The sequence below is a fragment of the Lepidochelys kempii genome, chromosome 5 (genome assembly GCF_965140265.1).
Source record: "Lepidochelys kempii isolate rLepKem1 chromosome 5, rLepKem1.hap2, whole genome shotgun sequence".
Classification (NCBI taxonomy): domain Eukaryota; kingdom Metazoa; phylum Chordata; order Testudines; family Cheloniidae; genus Lepidochelys; species Lepidochelys kempii.
This window is the reverse complement of record NC_133260.1, coordinates 51,267,314-51,285,423: the sequence shown is the minus strand read 5'-3', so window position 1 is coordinate 51,285,423 and position 18,110 is coordinate 51,267,314. Positions and strand designations below refer to the sequence as shown.

The window sequence follows — 18,110 nt, the reverse complement described above, 5'->3', positions numbered from 1 at the left end:
TTGCTGTCTGGTCACCGTAGGTGCAGCTCCCCCGACCCCTCTGTTTAGGTATTCCACCCCCGTGCAATGTAGTAGCTAGGTCAACAGGAGAATCACTGAGGGGGTGGATTTTTGTACTTATACTGACCTAATTTCCTAGTGTAGACCAGGCCTCAGTCTCTGCTGGATTTGCCAACTATTTACTCTTAGGGCACATCTACACTTGCAAAGTTACAGCGCTGCTCAGCGCGTGCTAAAGGAAAACCGCTGTTGTGTGTTCACATTGACAGCTGTCTGCGCAATAGCGTGTTCACGCTTGTGGCGCTATTTGGAGTGATGTACTCTGGGCAGCTATCCCACAGAGTACCTCTTTCTCTTTTGCTGCTAAGACCTGTGGGAAGGCAGAAGGGGAACGGGGCTTCCTGGGTGCTGTCCCAATGCCCCGTGATGCATTGCTTTGAATCCTAGCAATCCCTGTGCTTCAGTCCGCATTTGGCGCCATCTTTCAACGGTTTGTGTACTGCGTGCCCTGCCCTGCCTCTTTCGGGCTGCAGGAATGGATCCCGAGCTGCTGACCAGTATGCTGCTCGTCATGAATGGCAGTGGAGTTATTCCTTAAATTACAAAGGCAAGAGGAGTGCGACATTGATCTTGCCACGCATACTAGCTAGGACACAAGATTGCTTGTGGCATTCACAGAGGTGCTGAACACTGTGGAACGCCGCTTTTGGGCTCAGGAAACAAGCACTGAGTGGCGGAATCACATTGTGATGCCCATCTGGGATGACAAGCAGTGGCTGCAGAACTTTTGAATGAGGAAAGCCACATTCATGGGACTGTGTGATGAGCTCGCCCCAGCCCTGCGGATACAAGAATGAACTGCCCTGTCGCTGGAGAAGCATGTGGCGATTGCACTGTGGAAGTTGGCCACTCCAGAGTGCTACCAATTGGTCGCTAACCAGTTCAGAGTGAGAAAGTCGACCGCTGGAGTCGTGTTGATGGAAGTGTGCAGCGCCATTAATCGCATCCTGCTCCGAAAGACTGTGACTCTGGGCAACATGCGTGACATTGTGGATGGCTTTGCACAAATGGGTTGCCCTAACTGTGGAGGAGTGCTCAATGGCATGTATGTTCCAATTCCGGCACCAGACCACCTAGCCACTGAGTACATTAATTGCAAGGGGTATTTCTCAATGGTTCTCCAGGCGCTTGTGGATCACCGTGGGCATTTCACAGACACTAACATAGACTGATCCGGAAAGGTCTTGAACTGGCCTGTTCAAGAAGCTGCAAGCAGGGACTTTCTTCCCTGACCAGAAGATTAGGGGAGTCCATAGGGGAAGTCGAAATGCCCATCGTGATCCTGGGAGACCCTGCCTACCCCTTAATGCCGTGGCTCATGAATCCATACATGGGGCAACTTGACAGCAGCAAGGAGTGGTTCAACAACAGGCTGAGCAGAATGACTGCGGAGTGTGCTTTTGGCCGTTTGAAAGCTCACTGGCAATACCTGTATGGGAAGCTGGACATGGACGATGACAGTATTCCTGTGCTTATAGCCGTGTGCTGTATGCTCCATAATATTTGTGAAGGGTCAGGTGAAAGCTTCACTCAGGGTTGGACTGCAGAGGCTGAGCACCTGGAGGCTAAGTTTGAACCACCAGAGACCAGGGCTATTAGAGGGGCACAGCGCAGGGCCATAAGGATCAGGATGCTTGCAGCAGCAATTTGAAGCTAAAAGCCACTAATATCTGCTGTTATGCTCGGGATTGCAGTGCTTGTAATGCTAAGAGGTGATAGATGCACGTGATGCAAGAAGGGGCCTTAACATAATTGTATGTTGCTTTGCAGTGCTCTTTTTGCGTTCACTTAATAAAATATTGCTTTTAAACAAACATAATTTTTATTGAAAGACAATCACTAGAGGAGAGAGTAAATTAAAAAAAACATCAGCAGGGAGGGGCATGGGGGATGGGAAGGTCTCAAGAGGAGGAGGGGTCCCGGGATGGCTACAGATTTGTGTATGTTGACAGATCATAGCCAACCCTCTCCACTGGAGTACAATGCAGTGGGTGCTGTACTTCAACATTGCCAAACTGCAGAGGGATGGGTGTTGAGTTCAGTGGGTAGTGGGAGTCCACAGTGCTGGACTGTGAGGAGGGAGGAGTGGAATGCTGCGGGTACAGACTGGAGCCAGGAGGTTGATAACAGTGTGTTGGCGCTATGGGGGAGGGGGGTCACATGGGGAAGAGTTTTGCAACAGCGGCTGCAGGGGAGGGTAGGCGCGGGGCTGCTCAGTTTGAAGAGCTAGTCTCGCCTGGAGTGTGTCTGCTTGGTGCTCCGTAACTGTTAAGAGCCGCTCTGTGGCTTCTTTCTGGTGTGCTGCTTTCTCCTTTCGGTCCCTCTTCTCGCTGTCCCGCCACTCCTTCAGTTCTTTTTTCTTGGCGGCTGAGTGCATCATAACCTCACGCATGAAGTCCTCTTTAGTTCTTCTTGGACACTTTCTAATTCTGCACAGCCATTCTACCATCGATAACAAAGAGGGAGGCTGGGCTCCCAAGGTCATCTCTGTGAAGTTTAAATGCAACATTTTACAGAAGCAGTATTGTTTGCAACACAGACAACACTGTTTCAGTGCTTTAAAACGCAGCCAGTACTCACACACCTGTCACTAACTGGCTGGCCCCAGGCAAGCACACATGAGCCACAAGACCCCCAAAATGGTGAGTAGCCACAGGGGCAGGGGAAATCTCTGCTCCTGGACCCTGCTGTACACTGGGCATGTGGCACTTGGGGAGAGCCAGCACTGTAGGGTGGGCCTGATAATCATTCCTGTCCCCACACTTTCCACAGGAGGTGATCATTATGGAAGATATCTCGCTGCTGAGGGTGAGCAGGGAATCAAAGGAGGGTCTTCTCCAAGCCTGTGGCTTCCACCCTGGCCCCTATGCGGCTCGCCTGTGTGCAGCAATGGTCCCCCGGCGCCTGTGACCACAAAGTGGTGTAGGAAAGTTATCGTTAATGGGGCAAGAAACAAAGTAGCTCTGCCAAGGAACCTGCAGCAGCAGATTGCTCAGTATCTCCACAAAAGTTTGCTGGAGATCTAAGGGAGGGAGATTCCTGTGAAGTGAGGGAGTCTATCAACAGCCTGTTCCCGCCGCTCAGACTAGGCATGCAGTAGGAAACAAGCCTGCTTTCTGCAACCCTCCTGCCCCCAACAACTTGCTACCGCAATTCTCAAAATCAGATCCGCTTACCAGGAGCCTCCTCTCCTGTTTGCACTTCGCCAAGATCCGACTGCTGTGACTGACTAGGCTCCTCTGGGGTAGAAAAGAGCTCCTGACTGCATGCATCTTTGGCCTCCAAGTCATCTTCTGCCTCTGAATCCCGCCCCCCTCTTAGTCCAAGACTGATACCTCCTGGCTCGGTCCACTCTCAACTGGCACACAAGCCAACGAAGTATCCACAGGGGCCTTTGCCTTGGAGTTGGGGTCGCCACTGAGTATCGCATCCAGCTCTTTGTAGAACCGGCAGCTCATGGGCACAGCACCAGAGCAGCAGTTCACCTCACATGCCTTGTGGTAGGCATTCTGCAGCTCCTTCACTTTGACCCTGCACTGCAGTGTGTCCCGGTCTTGGCCCCTTTCTATCGTGCATCTAGAAATCTGTCCATAGGTATCATAATTCTGAGGGCTGGAGTGCAGCTGTGACTGCACAGCCTCCTCTCCCCAAATGCTGGTGAGGTCCAGCAGCTCAGCATTGCTCCAAGTCGGGGATCGCCTGGTATGTGGAGCAGGCATGGCATGGAAAGATGCGCTGAGACCACTGCATGTTAGGATATAGATATTCAGGCCTGTCTGTAAAGGCCTATACTCGAAGAATTTAGGTGTATTCTTACCACTTAGCTAGTTATAGAGGTATAAAAGAAAGAATCAAAATCACTGTCTGCCAGTGTAAAGGCCTTCTCTTACTGTGACAGTCTGAGGCCCTGTTCTTATGCTAAGATGTTTGGCTAAGTAGCAGAGGCAGCCATAAGCTGGGAAGCGAGTGGTCACACCCTTACATTCCAAACAAGTCACATTGAAATAAGGTGCTCTTGGGCTGTTAGGAATACAGTTCTGTCCTGATAATACCTATCACCTCCAGAGAAAGGGAAGTGCCTAGAAAATGTAAAGGGAAACTTAGTTTGATAGCATCCTGTCTGGCAATGCTGGGCATGTGGCACTTGGGAATCTTATAACTTATCAATAGCTGGGATGTGAAATCCTCATTTCTGTGTTGTTCTACCATTGTAGTCCCCATTTCCCTATTGTTTGTCGTATAATCTCTGTCTGGTTCTGAGATTGTTTCTGTCTGGTGTATAATTAATTTTGCTGGATGTAAACTAATTAAGGTGGTGGGATATAATTGGTTACATAATCATGTTACAGTATGTTAGGATTGGTTAGTTAAATTTCAGGAAGGTATAGCGAAGCAGAACTCAAGTTTTACTATATAGTCTACAGTCAATCAGGAAGTAAGGGGGGAAATGGGAACAGGGAATGGGGGTGAGGAAATTGGAATCATGTTTTGTTAAGGGGGGGAATGGGAACAGGGACACAGGTAAGGCTCTGTGGTGTCAGAGCTGGGAAGGGGGACACTAAGGAAGGAAACTAGAATCATGCTTGCTGGAAGTTCACCCCAATAAACATCAAATTGTTTGCACCTTTGGACATCGGGTATTGTAGCTCTCTGTTCATGCAAGGAGGACCAGGGAAGTAAGCGGGTGAAGGAATAAGCCCCCTACCACTGCACACATCACTGAGCAAACAGGAAGGAGACTTTCAAATTTGCAAAGGAATGTATCTGGTGGGGCTGACGATTGGTCACCTAAGGTCAGGGCAGTAGAGTTCAAACTGATGACCAGAGAGGTGAGAACAGGCATTGTGGGACACCTCCTGGAGGCCAATCGTAATGCTATAATCAGCAAGGTGTCTACACTGGCACTGCAGTGCTGTAGCCCCGGCGCAGAAAGCTGTACGCCTCTCAGCGGGGTGGTATTTTTAGAGCGCTGTATCCGCGCACTACGTGGCTTCGCAGTGTGAACACCTTGGGAATTACTGCACTCAAAGCTGCTTTATGGCGCAGAAACTTGCCAGGGTAAATGGGCCTTATTTATTATTGTGGTTGCTGGGAGGTGGCAAGTATGACTGCTATTGCTGTAGGACAACATACATAACTTAGTACAAAATCTGTTCTAATTGTGATGAGGCAGATACCTAATCACCTGGAACTATTTGATGATTAAGTGTAAAACAAGATAGTAACATCTTTTCATTATTACTGTGACCTGGATCTGAAACAATGATCAAGAAGATAAAAGCTCCATCTCCTCCTCATCAGTTAATTTAAACTACAAATGCCATTTAGATAGATCAGACTGTAATTACTGGAGTAGGAACTTACTTAGGACAGTGTGACTAACACTCCCACTCTTGTTTTAAAAGATTAATTAAATAGTCTCTTGGGCTATTCAGTAATAGGTGTGTCAGTGCATTGGTTTTGACTCTCTTCTATGAAACACCTCTAACACCACAGTGGTTCAGTTCTGACTGAGGAGTATGTCATTGACTGTTAACACCATTTTCTCTAACACCATTAATTACATTGCTATTGATATAATTGGCGATATCTTTGATTGCTGATGGCCCAAGTTTGGCTGATGGAGGTCCAACTTTGAGTTATCTACGGGCATGTCTTCACTAGCAACGTTAAATCATTGCCGTGGCCGTGATTTAACATGCCTGTGTGGTCGCTGCACCAGTGCTGGGAGAGAGCTCTCCCACCACTGTAAAAAACCACCCCCATGAGGGGAATAGCTCCCAGCACTGGTGCACTGTCTACACTGGCACTTTACAATGCTGAAACTTACAGTGCTCAGGGATGTGTTTTTTCACACCCCTGAGCAAGGAAGTTGCAGTGCTGTCAAGTGCCAGTGTAGACAAGCCCTACTTCTCTAGTTCCCCTGCCAGAAAATGGTAGAATATGGTAGAAATTTTTTTTTCTCTCTCCCCTACTTGCTGCCAGGGTGGGAAATTAGCCTAGCTCTGATTTGCCAAGTCTGTACAGAATCCCAAAGAATTTGCTTGCTCTTTAGCCCAGCCCTGTTTTATGGAGGTAACCTTTTGTAAAACTGGGATGGATTGTTTGCCCACCTTGAGCTACCTCTGATGAATGACCCCTTTGAAATATTGTGTACAGTACTATAGTTTGCTTACTAGGTTCATTTTCCACTGTGCTCCTAAATGCACTATTAAGCACCTGATCTGGAAAAGACTCAAACGTAACTTTCCATATGTAAATAATCCCACTGAAATCAATGCAGACTATTCATGCAGAAAGTTAAGCATGTACGTGAGTCTTTGCAGCGTTATAATCCAAGTTTACTATTCAGAGTAGACCTGAAAGAAGTATTAAAATATACCACCAAGCAATTAAAATTTGTAAAGCTGCCAGAGCTATCTGAACTACCTTAGCTGTGTAACTGAACAATTACTAAATGTGTGAACATCTACATTAGTTTAAAGAATGATTTTATTTTACAGTACTTATATTGTAGGTCCATGGTCCAGCAGATTTTGTACTTTTAACTAGTGCCTAAGTACTGGTATAGGCTGATACTTGAGAAATTCCATAACAGAAGTGGGAGAGGCTATTCTTATGTTGTGTGCAGTACTGTATTATCTGCTCTGCAAAGCTCTATTTTGAATCATATGAGTAAGTTCTGAATTTTAAACAGGAAATATCTGCTGGGAGTTTTAGACAAAAGAACCTTCATTCTGAGGAAACTAGATTAGAAGTTAGGATCTGACAGTTATAGTCACAGAAAAATATTAACCTATCTCTATATCAATGAAGAATATTAGACTTGACTACTTAGTTTTTGACTGAACTACTCCAAGGTACTCTACTCCCATGAGAAGTGAGAAATCAAGTTACATCAGGGAAATAAAACAGGTGCTGCTCTTGCAACTTTCTATAAAAAATATATATACTTAAGCCTTGATCCTGCAAGTAAAAGCATATAGATGTATTCCTGTTCCGCTCAAAGCCCAATGCAGAAAATGGGGCTCTGTCCATGCATTGTAATTTGTAGGATCAGCCCTGTGATTATGTCCTAGGGCCAAGATTTTCAAAAACAGGAGCCTAAAATTAGGGTCCTAAATCCATATTTTGGCACCTACATTAGTGACCTGATTTTCAAAAGTGTGGCGTGCCCAACAACTCCCATTTGAGGGTTTACTTGCAGTGAAATTAGAAGCCACTTTAAGTCCCCCCCCCTTTTTTTTTCCTGTTAATTCACTTTGAAGGGGGGTCTTTGTTAAACAACACTTAGTTTTATAGGTCCTAGAAATATGGTAGGTGCTTAACAGGAATAAATGCTGTTCTCAGAGTGGGTTTTTTTAGGCATTTTAGAGTATTTGTACTGGGGTGATTCACTACTGAACCAATACCCCATTTGTGGGGTTAGCTGTGTTAGGGGCACTGTGCCATTGCAGATACTGTTTTTCAGCCAAAGCATAAAATCAATTTTGATCATTGATAAATCTGTGGTAACTTTCTAAGAAGCCAACTGTCCTGGCTAAATTCCCATTTGGATAATTACATTCTATCTGCTTAGGTTCTTAAGACACCCATCACTATGCTATCTAAATACCTGTTCTGCTTAGCTACGTTCCCCTTGCAGTTTCAATGGCACAGGGTATATTATATTGAAATCCTAGAGAATGAAAGGCACTGTCTACTTCTAGATACTGTTTATTTGTAACCCATTGCTAGTGTTAATATGCACACTTACCCTGTGCTAAGACATTTTAGACCCTTAAAAAAGTGTTATCTCCATACAAACAAAAGTTCCATTCAGATATGTCCACCCTCTAATAATCAAGTGTACCATTTTTGTTCTCTGTTTTGTCTACTTTGAATATAAGGTCATAGAAGGCACTTCTCTAATCTTCCTTCTCTATAATGCTGATTACATTGTTGACACTCAGTACATAATATTAATTACCAGGATATGCCTTGCTCAAGTTGCTATATCAATATGCAAATGTGTGTAATAAATAATAATAAAGATGGGTGATGTTTTTCCATCTTGGTATGTTAGAGCAACAGAATCAACTCCTGCTGACTAATTCAAACAATTAGATTGTCTAATCGCCAAACATTCTATTCACTTCATAATACTAGGCCTCAAAGTTAATAGCATTACTTAAGTGCATTGAGTGGACATAGAAACTGATTATTTTCTTCCTCTAAGAGGCCATTACTCTAGGTATGTGTACACAAATGAGGCACATTGCCAAGGTCCTGTGTGGAAGTCTATTCTTCTACTGGCTATGTTGTACCTGTTATGAAAGAAAAAGGAGTTTTTAGCATTCATGAGTGTCAGTCTGGTTCTTCTCACCTTTGCTGTGTTTAATTTTAGAAAGATCAGAAGTTGTTAGTGAAAAGTTGTAAGAAAAGCACCACCAAGAAGTTAATATCTAGTAGGCTCATGCTCTAGGACAGTGGTTTCAAACTGTAGGTCATGACCCAGTACTGGGTCACGGAATATAAGGCACTGAGTCGCAACAGCTCTGGTCAGCACTGCTGACCAGGCAATTAGAAGTCCTGTCAGCGGTGCTTCCCAGCTAAGGCAGGCTAGTCCCTACCTGTTCTGACACCGTGCTGCGCCCCAGAAGCAAGTCTGGCTCCTAGGCGCGGGGGCCATGGGGCTCTGTGCACTGCCCCCACCCCGAGCACCAGCTCCGCACTCCCATTGGGAACCAGCCAATGGGAGCTGGGGGGTTGTGTCTGCGGGTGAGAGCTGTGTGGAGCCGCTTGCACGCCTCTGCCTAGGAGCTGGAACTGCTGCTGGCCGCTTCTAGGGTGCAGCACAGTCCGCGGTGCCAGAACAGGCAGGAAACCTGCTTTAGTACTCCCGTTGCGCCACTGACTGAGAGCTGCCCAAGGTAAGCCTGTGCCCCAATCCCTTGCCCCAGCCTGGAGCCCCTTCCTGCACCCCAGAGCCTGCACCCCCAGCCCAGAGCCTGAGCCCCCTCCTGCACCCCAAACCCCTCATCCCTGGCACCTCAACCCCAACCCTGAACCCCTCCCACACCCCAAATCCCTCATCCCCAGCTCTGTTGGGTTGCAGGCATCAACAATTTTCTTCAACTGGATTGCCAGAAAAAAGTTTGAAAACCACTGCTCTAGGACAATAGCTGGTAACCTTGACTAGTATTTTTGGATGATCCATCCCTAGTGATCTGGCTTTTTTGTCTACTGATGTGACAAAAGGAGGAGAAGGGACAAGGTAAATCTGTAAGCATATCTAATAAATACTGAGTATCTAAGTCCTGATTAAGGTAAACAGCAGTTTAGATGCATCCAACACACATCTGTACCCCACTGTTCACTCTACCACCATGTTAAAAGTACATTAAGGGCCCAGTCCAAAGCCTACTAAAATAAATGAGAAACTCCCACTGACTTCAGTGGGCTTTGCATCATGCCCCAAAAAGGCCGTTGCACTTTTCAACAAAGGCCATCCAGCCAAACAAATCCAGTTGGCTTGTTAATGGATGGAAGTGTTACTGATGGTGGTGGTGTCCTTGATTAATCCTATGAGGTCTGAAGGATTGTGGCAATGGCCAATAAAGGATACTCCATAGACAACAAGTGTAGTTTTAGTTCACTTTGAGTATGGCTACACTGGAAACTTCAAAGTGCTGTTGCAAGAACGCTTCCGCGGCACTGCTTTGAAGTGTGAGTGTGGTCACATGTGAACGCTGGGAGACAGCTCTCCTAACGCTCCTGGTAATCCACCTCCATGAGAGGATTAGCTCCCAGCGCTTGGAGCCTGTCTACACTAGCACTTTAAAGCGCTCAGACTTGCTGCGCTCAGCGGGGTGATTTTTCACACCCCTGAGCCAGCAAGTTAGAGCACTATAAAATGTAAGTGTAGACAAGCCCTTTGTGTTCCCCGGATATAGTTCTGAATTCCCACCCAGATGACATTAGAGCCAAGCTCCTTCCCAGTTGCTGTCTCCAAAAGAGGCAAAAACTGGGAATTCCAAATATGATTTTTAAAGAGGCTTTTTAAAAAAAGACTTAAAACAATTGGGTTTTACAGTAAAAGAGCTAACAAAGTCTGAAAAATTGTGGCGGAGAACCACCCTTTAAAAGAGCCTAATAGACACAGTAAAGATTCCATATTCAAGATTGTAAATAGAAAGCTATTTAAAATGTAACTTTGACCCCCGCCCCCTGGCAATTCCTCAGTATTGAAATAGTCCCTGTTAGACTTTGGAATTAACTTTTTTCTGTTTTGTTTTTGTTAAGAGTGAAAAGAGGTGGAGGAGGAAGAATTCAGACTTTTTATGTGGCTACTGTTTGAGGAAAGTTTCCGGTAACAAGCTTTTAACAAGGGAACAGTGTGTCAGTGTGCATTGTATATTGTAAAAGACAAAACTATGTTTTTTAATGAAAATTTTAAATGAAGTCTGAATAAACAAAACATAGAATTACCCAAAACAACAGACTATAATTTACGTGCATTTTTTTATTTTACCAGAGTCCTTGTTTAGAACCTTCTCTGGATGTATGTGCAGTTGATCTATCATTTTGTAATACAACAGAACATTAAACCATATGTAATTACTGAGGTCATGTCTACACTATGGGTGCTATGCTCTTGTAGTATAGACACTCTGCTCCCTGCATCCATAGAAGGGGTTTTTGGTCAGTCAGTCTGTAATCCACTTCCCCAGCAACTGCAGCTAAGACCTAGCCGTGTCTACGCATGGTGGTTTAGGTTGGCTTAACTATGGTGCTCACACCCCTGACCAACGCTGATAGGTTGACCAGGATCTACACAGTGCAACTTCATAGAAATAAAAGAAGACAAGGTCCCTGTCCTGATGAGCTTAATTTACATACAGATAATACAAGGTTAACTTTATCCAAATGAAATGGGACTACACAAGCCCTCTCCACTACTTGTCTTAATGCATGCAATAAGGGACAAACCCTGGAACTACAAAGAGACCAGGATTTCACCCTCAGCTTTTCAGTGGGGTTAAGGTAACAGGCAAGAATTTCACCCACAATACTGAAGACAATATCAACATTATGGGTGGAGAGGAAGTTTAGTGGGCTAACAAAACAATGGACAGTACTTAGGGGAGTATTAGGGTTAAGTTATGGGTACTTTTGGTTGTCACAATTGTTTCATGTATCCTCTCTCAATGCATCAATATTTATAATGCACCTATCATTACTAGCTGGAGGCTGATGGTTTTACAGGGCTGGAGATTGGCATAACTATTCTGTGCTTGTGTACTTAGTAACTTTTTTAATGTTTCCTCTCAAATAATGATAGTAAATTTATCAATTATTTTGTCAGTTAATCTTTTCAGGCTCAGGATACCAACCAATTTTCTGTATGTATAATCTAATAAACCTTAGGTTGAGGATGCATAAATCCTAGACCAGATATGTAATGTCTTTCCACAATCCCTGCAATATTTAAGCTGCCCAGGAGGGAGGAGGGGAAAGAGAGAAACAACCCTCCTGTTTAGACCCATGAGTACAGTTCGAATGTTTAAAATAAAGAAAACAAATAATCAGGCCAGTGATTAAATTAATTATTTTTCAACAGATTTAGTATTACTCTGTCAAGACTATTGGAATTTGCAAATAACTTCCCCACTGGTACTAATAATGCAATCACAAGTTTAACCCACCGCTTTATGGCATTAGTAAGAAGATATCCTTAGGCTATTAGTACCAGCTGGAGGTCAGCTGTATCATGTCCAGGGAGTTAGATTAACTTGCTCCTTATTGACAGGTTTCAGAGTAACAGCCGTGTTAGTCTGTATTCACAAAAAGAAAAGGAGTACTTGTGGCACCTTAGAGACTAACCAATTTATTTGAGCATAAGCTTTCGTGAGCTACAGCTCACTTCATCGGATGCATACTGTGGAAAGTGTAGAAGATCTTATCTGATCAGATAAGCTATTACCAGCAGGAGAGTGGGGTGGGGGGAGGTATTTTTTCATGCTTTGTGTGTGTAAAAAGATCTTCTACACTTTCCACAGTATGCATCCGATGAAGTGAGCTGTAGCTCACGAAAGCTTATGCTCAAATAAATTGGTTAGTCTCTAAGGTGCCACAAGTACTCCTTTTCTTTTTGCTCCTTATTGTTATTATCTCTGATAAATGAAACTAGCGCTTACTTTTTAAATTTAGATTAGACAAAGTAGAAGGGAAAGGGTAAAGACACTTAATGCCTATCCACTGAAAAGTGTCTTAATTGCTACCAAAGAGGTGGAATCACACTAGTTAATGTGTAAAAATAATTCCAGCTCTTATACTAGTGCTTCCAATATAATTACATCAAGGATAAATAGTCCAATCTCCAATACCAGATGTTTCTACTGTTGTTAAAACTAATCCCATTCACGCTTTACAAAAGCTTTTGTTATAGTAGCAAGGGGCCTTTCTTATGTAGCTGCCTCTGGGATCAGCTAGCCTTAGGAATATCAATGTGAGAGTTAAATGTCCATCTCCACAGGTGATTGACACACCAATACAGCTCTTGGGACTGAGATCATCTAATTTATCAGGGCTTCAGGAGGTAGGTACAGCACCCAAGGAAGCTGAAGCACTGTCTCCATTCAATTTTATTTTGCTCCTGACTAAAATGCATTCTATTTTGAGCTTTGCTTATAGGGGAAAGTTATGTATATGGACACTCTCAAGTTATGTTTACACTATGGGTGCTAAGGTGCCATAATTATGCTGTTTAAGCACCATAGTGTAGACTCAGAAACCCAGCAGACTGGGTTTTTCTGTTGCTCTAGGAACTTCACCTTCCCAAACAACAGAAACTGGGTCAAGAACAGCATTCTTCCCTCAACCTACCTGCTTCTATACTGGGGATGAGGTGGGCATAGTTATGATATAGTGCTCAGGAGAGTGGACCTTTTACACCTCTGACTACTATAGATAGCTATGTCAACCTAAGTTTTAAGAAAAAAGAAAAGGAGTACTTGTGGCACCTTAGAGACTAACCAATTTATTTGAGCATGAGCTTTCGTGAGCTGCAGCTCACTTCATCGGATGCATACCGTGGAAACTGCAGCAGACTTTATATATACACAGAGAATATGAAACAATACCTCCTCCCACCCCACTGTCCTGCTGGTAATAGCTTATCTAAAGTGATCATCAGGTTGGGCCATTTCCAGCACAAATCCAGGTTTTCTCACCCTCCACCCCCCCCCACAAATTCACTCTCCTGCTGGTGATAGTTTTAAGAGTTTGAAGTTTGAAGTTTTAAGAGTAGACCAGGCCGTACGCAGATATTTTGGGGGTTTAGTTTATGGTACTTAGGAAGGGGTTTAAGTTAAGCTGAAAAAGGTACTCCTACACTAGTGTGTCCAGACAGAGGATTGTACCAGTCCAACAATTTTAGTTGAAATTCAAACCTTAGTTTATACCACCAACCCTCCCCCCCCAAAACGCATGTTAATATATTATAAGGGCTTTGTTCTTTTTATTTCCTTCTAGTGCATGCAGTTGAGGAAGGGGAAAGGTGCACAGAAACAGCGCCACCCCACTCCTACTACTGCTGATTTAAAGGGTGGCACTGGCAGCGGGAGAATGGTAGGGATTATCACCTTTGCCCTAATGCTTTCCCCTCAATTGGAACCAGTTTATTTCTGCCCAACATTGTAAAAGGTCTTTCTTTTTTCCTGGGGCTAACACTCACAGGCCGGGGAGCTGTGCCCATTCCTGTTTTATTGCTACAGCACAACAGGCATTTTACAAACAACGTCAAGACGGGTGCCTGGGCTGAGGAGCTGCAATCTCAGGGCTTCATCACTGCGCCCCCAAATCGCCCACTGATCTCAGGGGGGCAGTTCTGGACAGCAGCGGAGGGGCGACACAGGCATCCCAGCTGAAGGGTTAAAGTGTCTGTGAAGTGGCGTCAGGGAAGGGCTGAGAGTGAGAGGCTCCCCCGCTGCCCCTCATCCCCCCCACCCGCACTTCGGCGTTCCTCGGGCACGGCTCCAGCCCGCCCGCTCTTTATTTACACTCGAAGCTCAGGGCTTGGCCATCCTCACTCGAAACTGGTTCCCGGCTCCTTCCACGCGCTCGCCAGCGGCGCTGCCGGAACAACCTGTTCGCCGCCTGGTCCCGCGCCTGAGTTTCAGGTGACGGGGTCGCGCGCCGCGAGCGCCCCGCCCGCTGCCGGAGGGGAAGAGAGCAGCCAATGGGCGGCTCCCACCCCGCATTCCAGGCACGGCAGCGGGAGCGCGGGGCGGGAGGGAGGGAGGAATGGGGGATGATCGCTCCCGTCCTTTAGCCCCAGGTGTGCAGACAGGGCGCATGCACCGCGGCTGGGTGTGGCTGCTTGGCAGGGAGGGGGAGAGGCAGGCAGGCAGGCTGGCAGCGCCTCGTTGTACAGCACAGAGGTTAAAGAGCGGCGTTCTGGCGAGTCCAGCTGGTGCGTGCGCTGCTGGCATTAAGGTAAATGGTCTTCGGGAGCGGAGTGCCTGCGTGGGTTACAAACCTCCGAAGGGGAAATCGAAGTGGGATGGGGGTGAGAGCAGAGTGTGTGTGTGTAGTTAATAGTGTTGTTTGCTTTGTGTAGTGGTCGCGGGGAGGAGTCTCCCCCTCGCCCCGCGCTCAGCGACGCGGAAATGTAGGGGACTTTAGTTTCTCATTAAAAGTTTTCGTATATATTTATACTTATGGCTTGTAATTTGAAATATCGAAATAAGACAGAAGGCTGATACTTCCAGTCTCTAGGGTACTAGTATGCGTTGTTCATTACTATAGCGAGATCATGCGGAGATCTCATTTATTAAATGCTCGGTTGCATTGGGCGTTTTTTCCCCTGACACCATGATGGCTCTTTAGTTACATCTTTTGCAAGTTACGGTTCTGGGGCTCTTTTGGCACCTTAGAGACTAACCAATTTATTTGAGCATAAGCTTTCGTGAGCTACAGCTCACTTCATCTGGGGCTGTGCACTATAATAAGGTTTTAGTCTCAATTGCTCTCTGATGTGAGTGCTCTCTAAAAAAGAGTAATACAAGGAGGGAAGAATCAATCATATGATTTTAATATGTATTTTCCACAGAAGTTGTAAACACCACATCCTTTGGGAGCAGTCAATAAGTACTTCCTGGGTGTCCTGTTCAAAGTTGAGTCTTTTCTAACAAGTTGCTTCCTTAAGATTTTCTTCCTCAGGAGTGACCATTCCACCAGGGCATTCAGTCTGTTATGAATGCTTTCTTTTCTGTAAAGAGATTTTTCAGTATGCACCAGAAAACATGCATTAAATTCTTCTTTGCCTCTCAAAGAAACTCTGTATTATTCAGCAACTAATGTCTTCTATTCTTTCCTTTATCTTCACCTCAAGTAGTATCACCTCAAGGCTGCACTGAAACAAATTACATTTTGGTTGAAATAGCTGTACTCCGCATAACTAAGTTTGTGAAATGTTTTGGTAATGTTTATTGAACTGATTTTCCTACCCCAGCAATTAATGAGGACAACCACTTCGGGGACTGAAATCTTTATTGTTTGAAACCATAATTTTAAAAGGCTAATTTTAAAGAGAGTTCTTGGTACTCCACTCTACACATAATGACTCTAAAACCAAGAACCTCCACCATCAAAAACCGATTAGCTATATACACTACTTGCTGTCACTGTGGGTGTGGTGGAGATAAAATTTTCACTCTCTTAAATGCGTGAATAACAAAAGTTTCCCAGCCAGTATTGCCAAGTCCTTTCTTTTGCTGTAGTTCATGGGGCAATCTGATTGACCAAGGTCTTTTCTCACTCTTGTTTAGAGAAACATCCAATTTATCCCCAAATGTTGAATTAATTTACTAGATGCACTCTACCAATGGTCATCTGAAATGATGTACTGCTTTGTATCAGTACATAAACAAACTGGGTAAAGGCAAAACTAAAGCACCCCTCCAAAAAGGAAAATTGTAGATGGTCATGAAGAATTATCCATGGTGTCACTACTTGAGAGATCTAGCAAGCTGTTAAATAATTCAAGATATTTTGGGGAGAAATCGTAGTGTTAAGATCAACCACTGTATATTTTTTTTTTTTTTTTAAAAAAGTGTAGGATGAAGGAGTCTCTGCATATTTTGGGGGAATAGAAGGGATTGTTTGTTTGCAGTTGGTGAATGGAAAGCTCTAATTGTTGAAAGCCTTGAGAGAAAAACTAACTGATTTGTCTACTTGTCTTTTCATTATTATTAGAGATTGAATAGTTAGCTGTACTGCTTAATAGCAAGGTGATCAGATTAGCTATTATGTCATTAAGCTGTTTAGATGGCTTTGTTACTAAGCCTGTCACTTTTTTTTTTTTTCCTAGTTACCAAAAATAAGTCTGAATTTAGCGGACCAGCACTTCAGCTATGTCATCCAGACCTTTTGAGAGTCCTCCACCTTATCGACCAGATGAATTGTAAATACTCTCTTTTCTGCTTTGGTTACCAATTTAATTTACCCCAGATAAGCAGTGTACATAGTTGGAGTTCATATCTTTAACAGCTCATTTTATACAACTGTTAACAGTAGCTGTGTCAACTATCATCAGGTTGCTGCTGTTGGACTGTACCTTGCTGCTTATTTAATGAAAAAGCAGACATCTGTCTAACACATGGGGCATGTGTAGGATGTTCTAATAGCTTGTTTACCACTTTACAAGATGCTTTTACAGATCTAAGTGACAAAACTAATCAAACATAAAATTTAAACTGTCAATTAGGCTTTGCTAGGCTCAGTGTTGCAACTGACTATCAATGGGGTTTAGGCTCCTATGTGCCTAAATTCCTTTTGAAAATGAGATTTAGGCTTCTAAATCAATTAGGCATTGTTGAGTGCTATTCAATCTAAATACCTTTGCAAACGTGGGCCCTACTGTTGTGTATAATAAATACTGCACATTATCACTGTTAAACATTCTCTCCAAGTTTTCCAGAGCACCTGTTATAGTAATCTCTAAATGCCAATGGTCAGAGTTAATTGATTTCAACCTTCTAATATTTATAGCCAATCATTGTAAAAGCTATCTTTTTGGAGGAATATATGCATTCCGTTTAAATTTAGGGGGTCTTCTTTAAGAACTGGTTAATTCTGATCACTTCCTGAATTAGTCTGTTCCTGATAACTTCATAATCTCATTGCATACGTGTCATGCACTATGATTTTTTTGTACAATAGTTTTTCAGAGATGGCTTAAAAACTTCAGTTGATAATGTTTTCATCTTATTGCAGCAAACCTTCTCACTATGCACCAAGCAACATTACATATGCTGAGGAGATGCACTCTCAGCCCATGTATTCTCAACCAGCCTATTCCTACTACCCAGAGGATGAAGTGCAACACTTCTACAGATGGACTTCCCCTCCAGGAATAATAAAGATCATGTCAATTCTCATTGTAGTGATGTGTGTAGGCATCTTTGCTTGTGTTGCTTCCACGTTGCCTTGGGATCTAGAATTCTATGGAAGTTCCTCTTTGGGATCTGGTATAGGATATCCTGGATATGGTGGTTTTGGAGGCAGTTACAGTTATGGCTCTGGATATGGATATGGTGGAGCCTATGGCATTGGAGGAAATTACATTGAGCCCCGAGCTGCTAAAGGCTTCATACTTGCAATGTCAGCTTTTTGCTTTATTGCTGGAATGGCGATTTTTATAACAAGTGTTACCAACTCAAACATGTCTAGAACAAGAAGATATTATCTAATTCTGATAATAGTAAGTGCTGTCCTTGGCTTCTTGGTATTCATCGCATCTATAGTGTATGTAATGGCAGTAAACCCAACTGCACAAGCTTCAGGATCTGTGTTCTACAGTCAACTTATTGCTCTGTGCAGCCAATATTCTGCATCTACAAATACAGGAATCTTTGTGAATCAATACTTGTATCACTACTGTGTGGTAGAGCCTCAAGAGGTATGTATGCACTAATGGTTTGTTTGTTTTTTCCCTTTAGCTGACTAAATCATACATCTAACAATTCTGAGTGCAAAAAGTCATGTACAAAATCCATAGCTAATCT

General features: G+C 44.0%; 1 protein-coding gene across 1 annotated transcript in view; it reads left to right on the top strand.

Annotated features, from left to right (window-relative positions):
• The first annotated feature begins 14,381 nt into the window (after positions 1 to 14,381).
• Positions 14,382 to 18,110, top strand: part of OCLN (occludin) — a 28,194-nt gene continuing 24,465 nt past the window's right edge. The window contains exons 1-3 of the mRNA XM_073346206.1: positions 14,382 to 14,538; positions 16,415 to 16,507; positions 17,320 to 18,004. Of these exons, the coding sequence (XP_073202307.1) occupies positions 16,458 to 16,507; positions 17,320 to 18,004 (735 nt within the window). The 5' untranslated portion in view covers positions 14,382 to 14,538; positions 16,415 to 16,457. The remainder of the gene's footprint in view (positions 14,539 to 16,414; positions 16,508 to 17,319; positions 18,005 to 18,110) is intronic.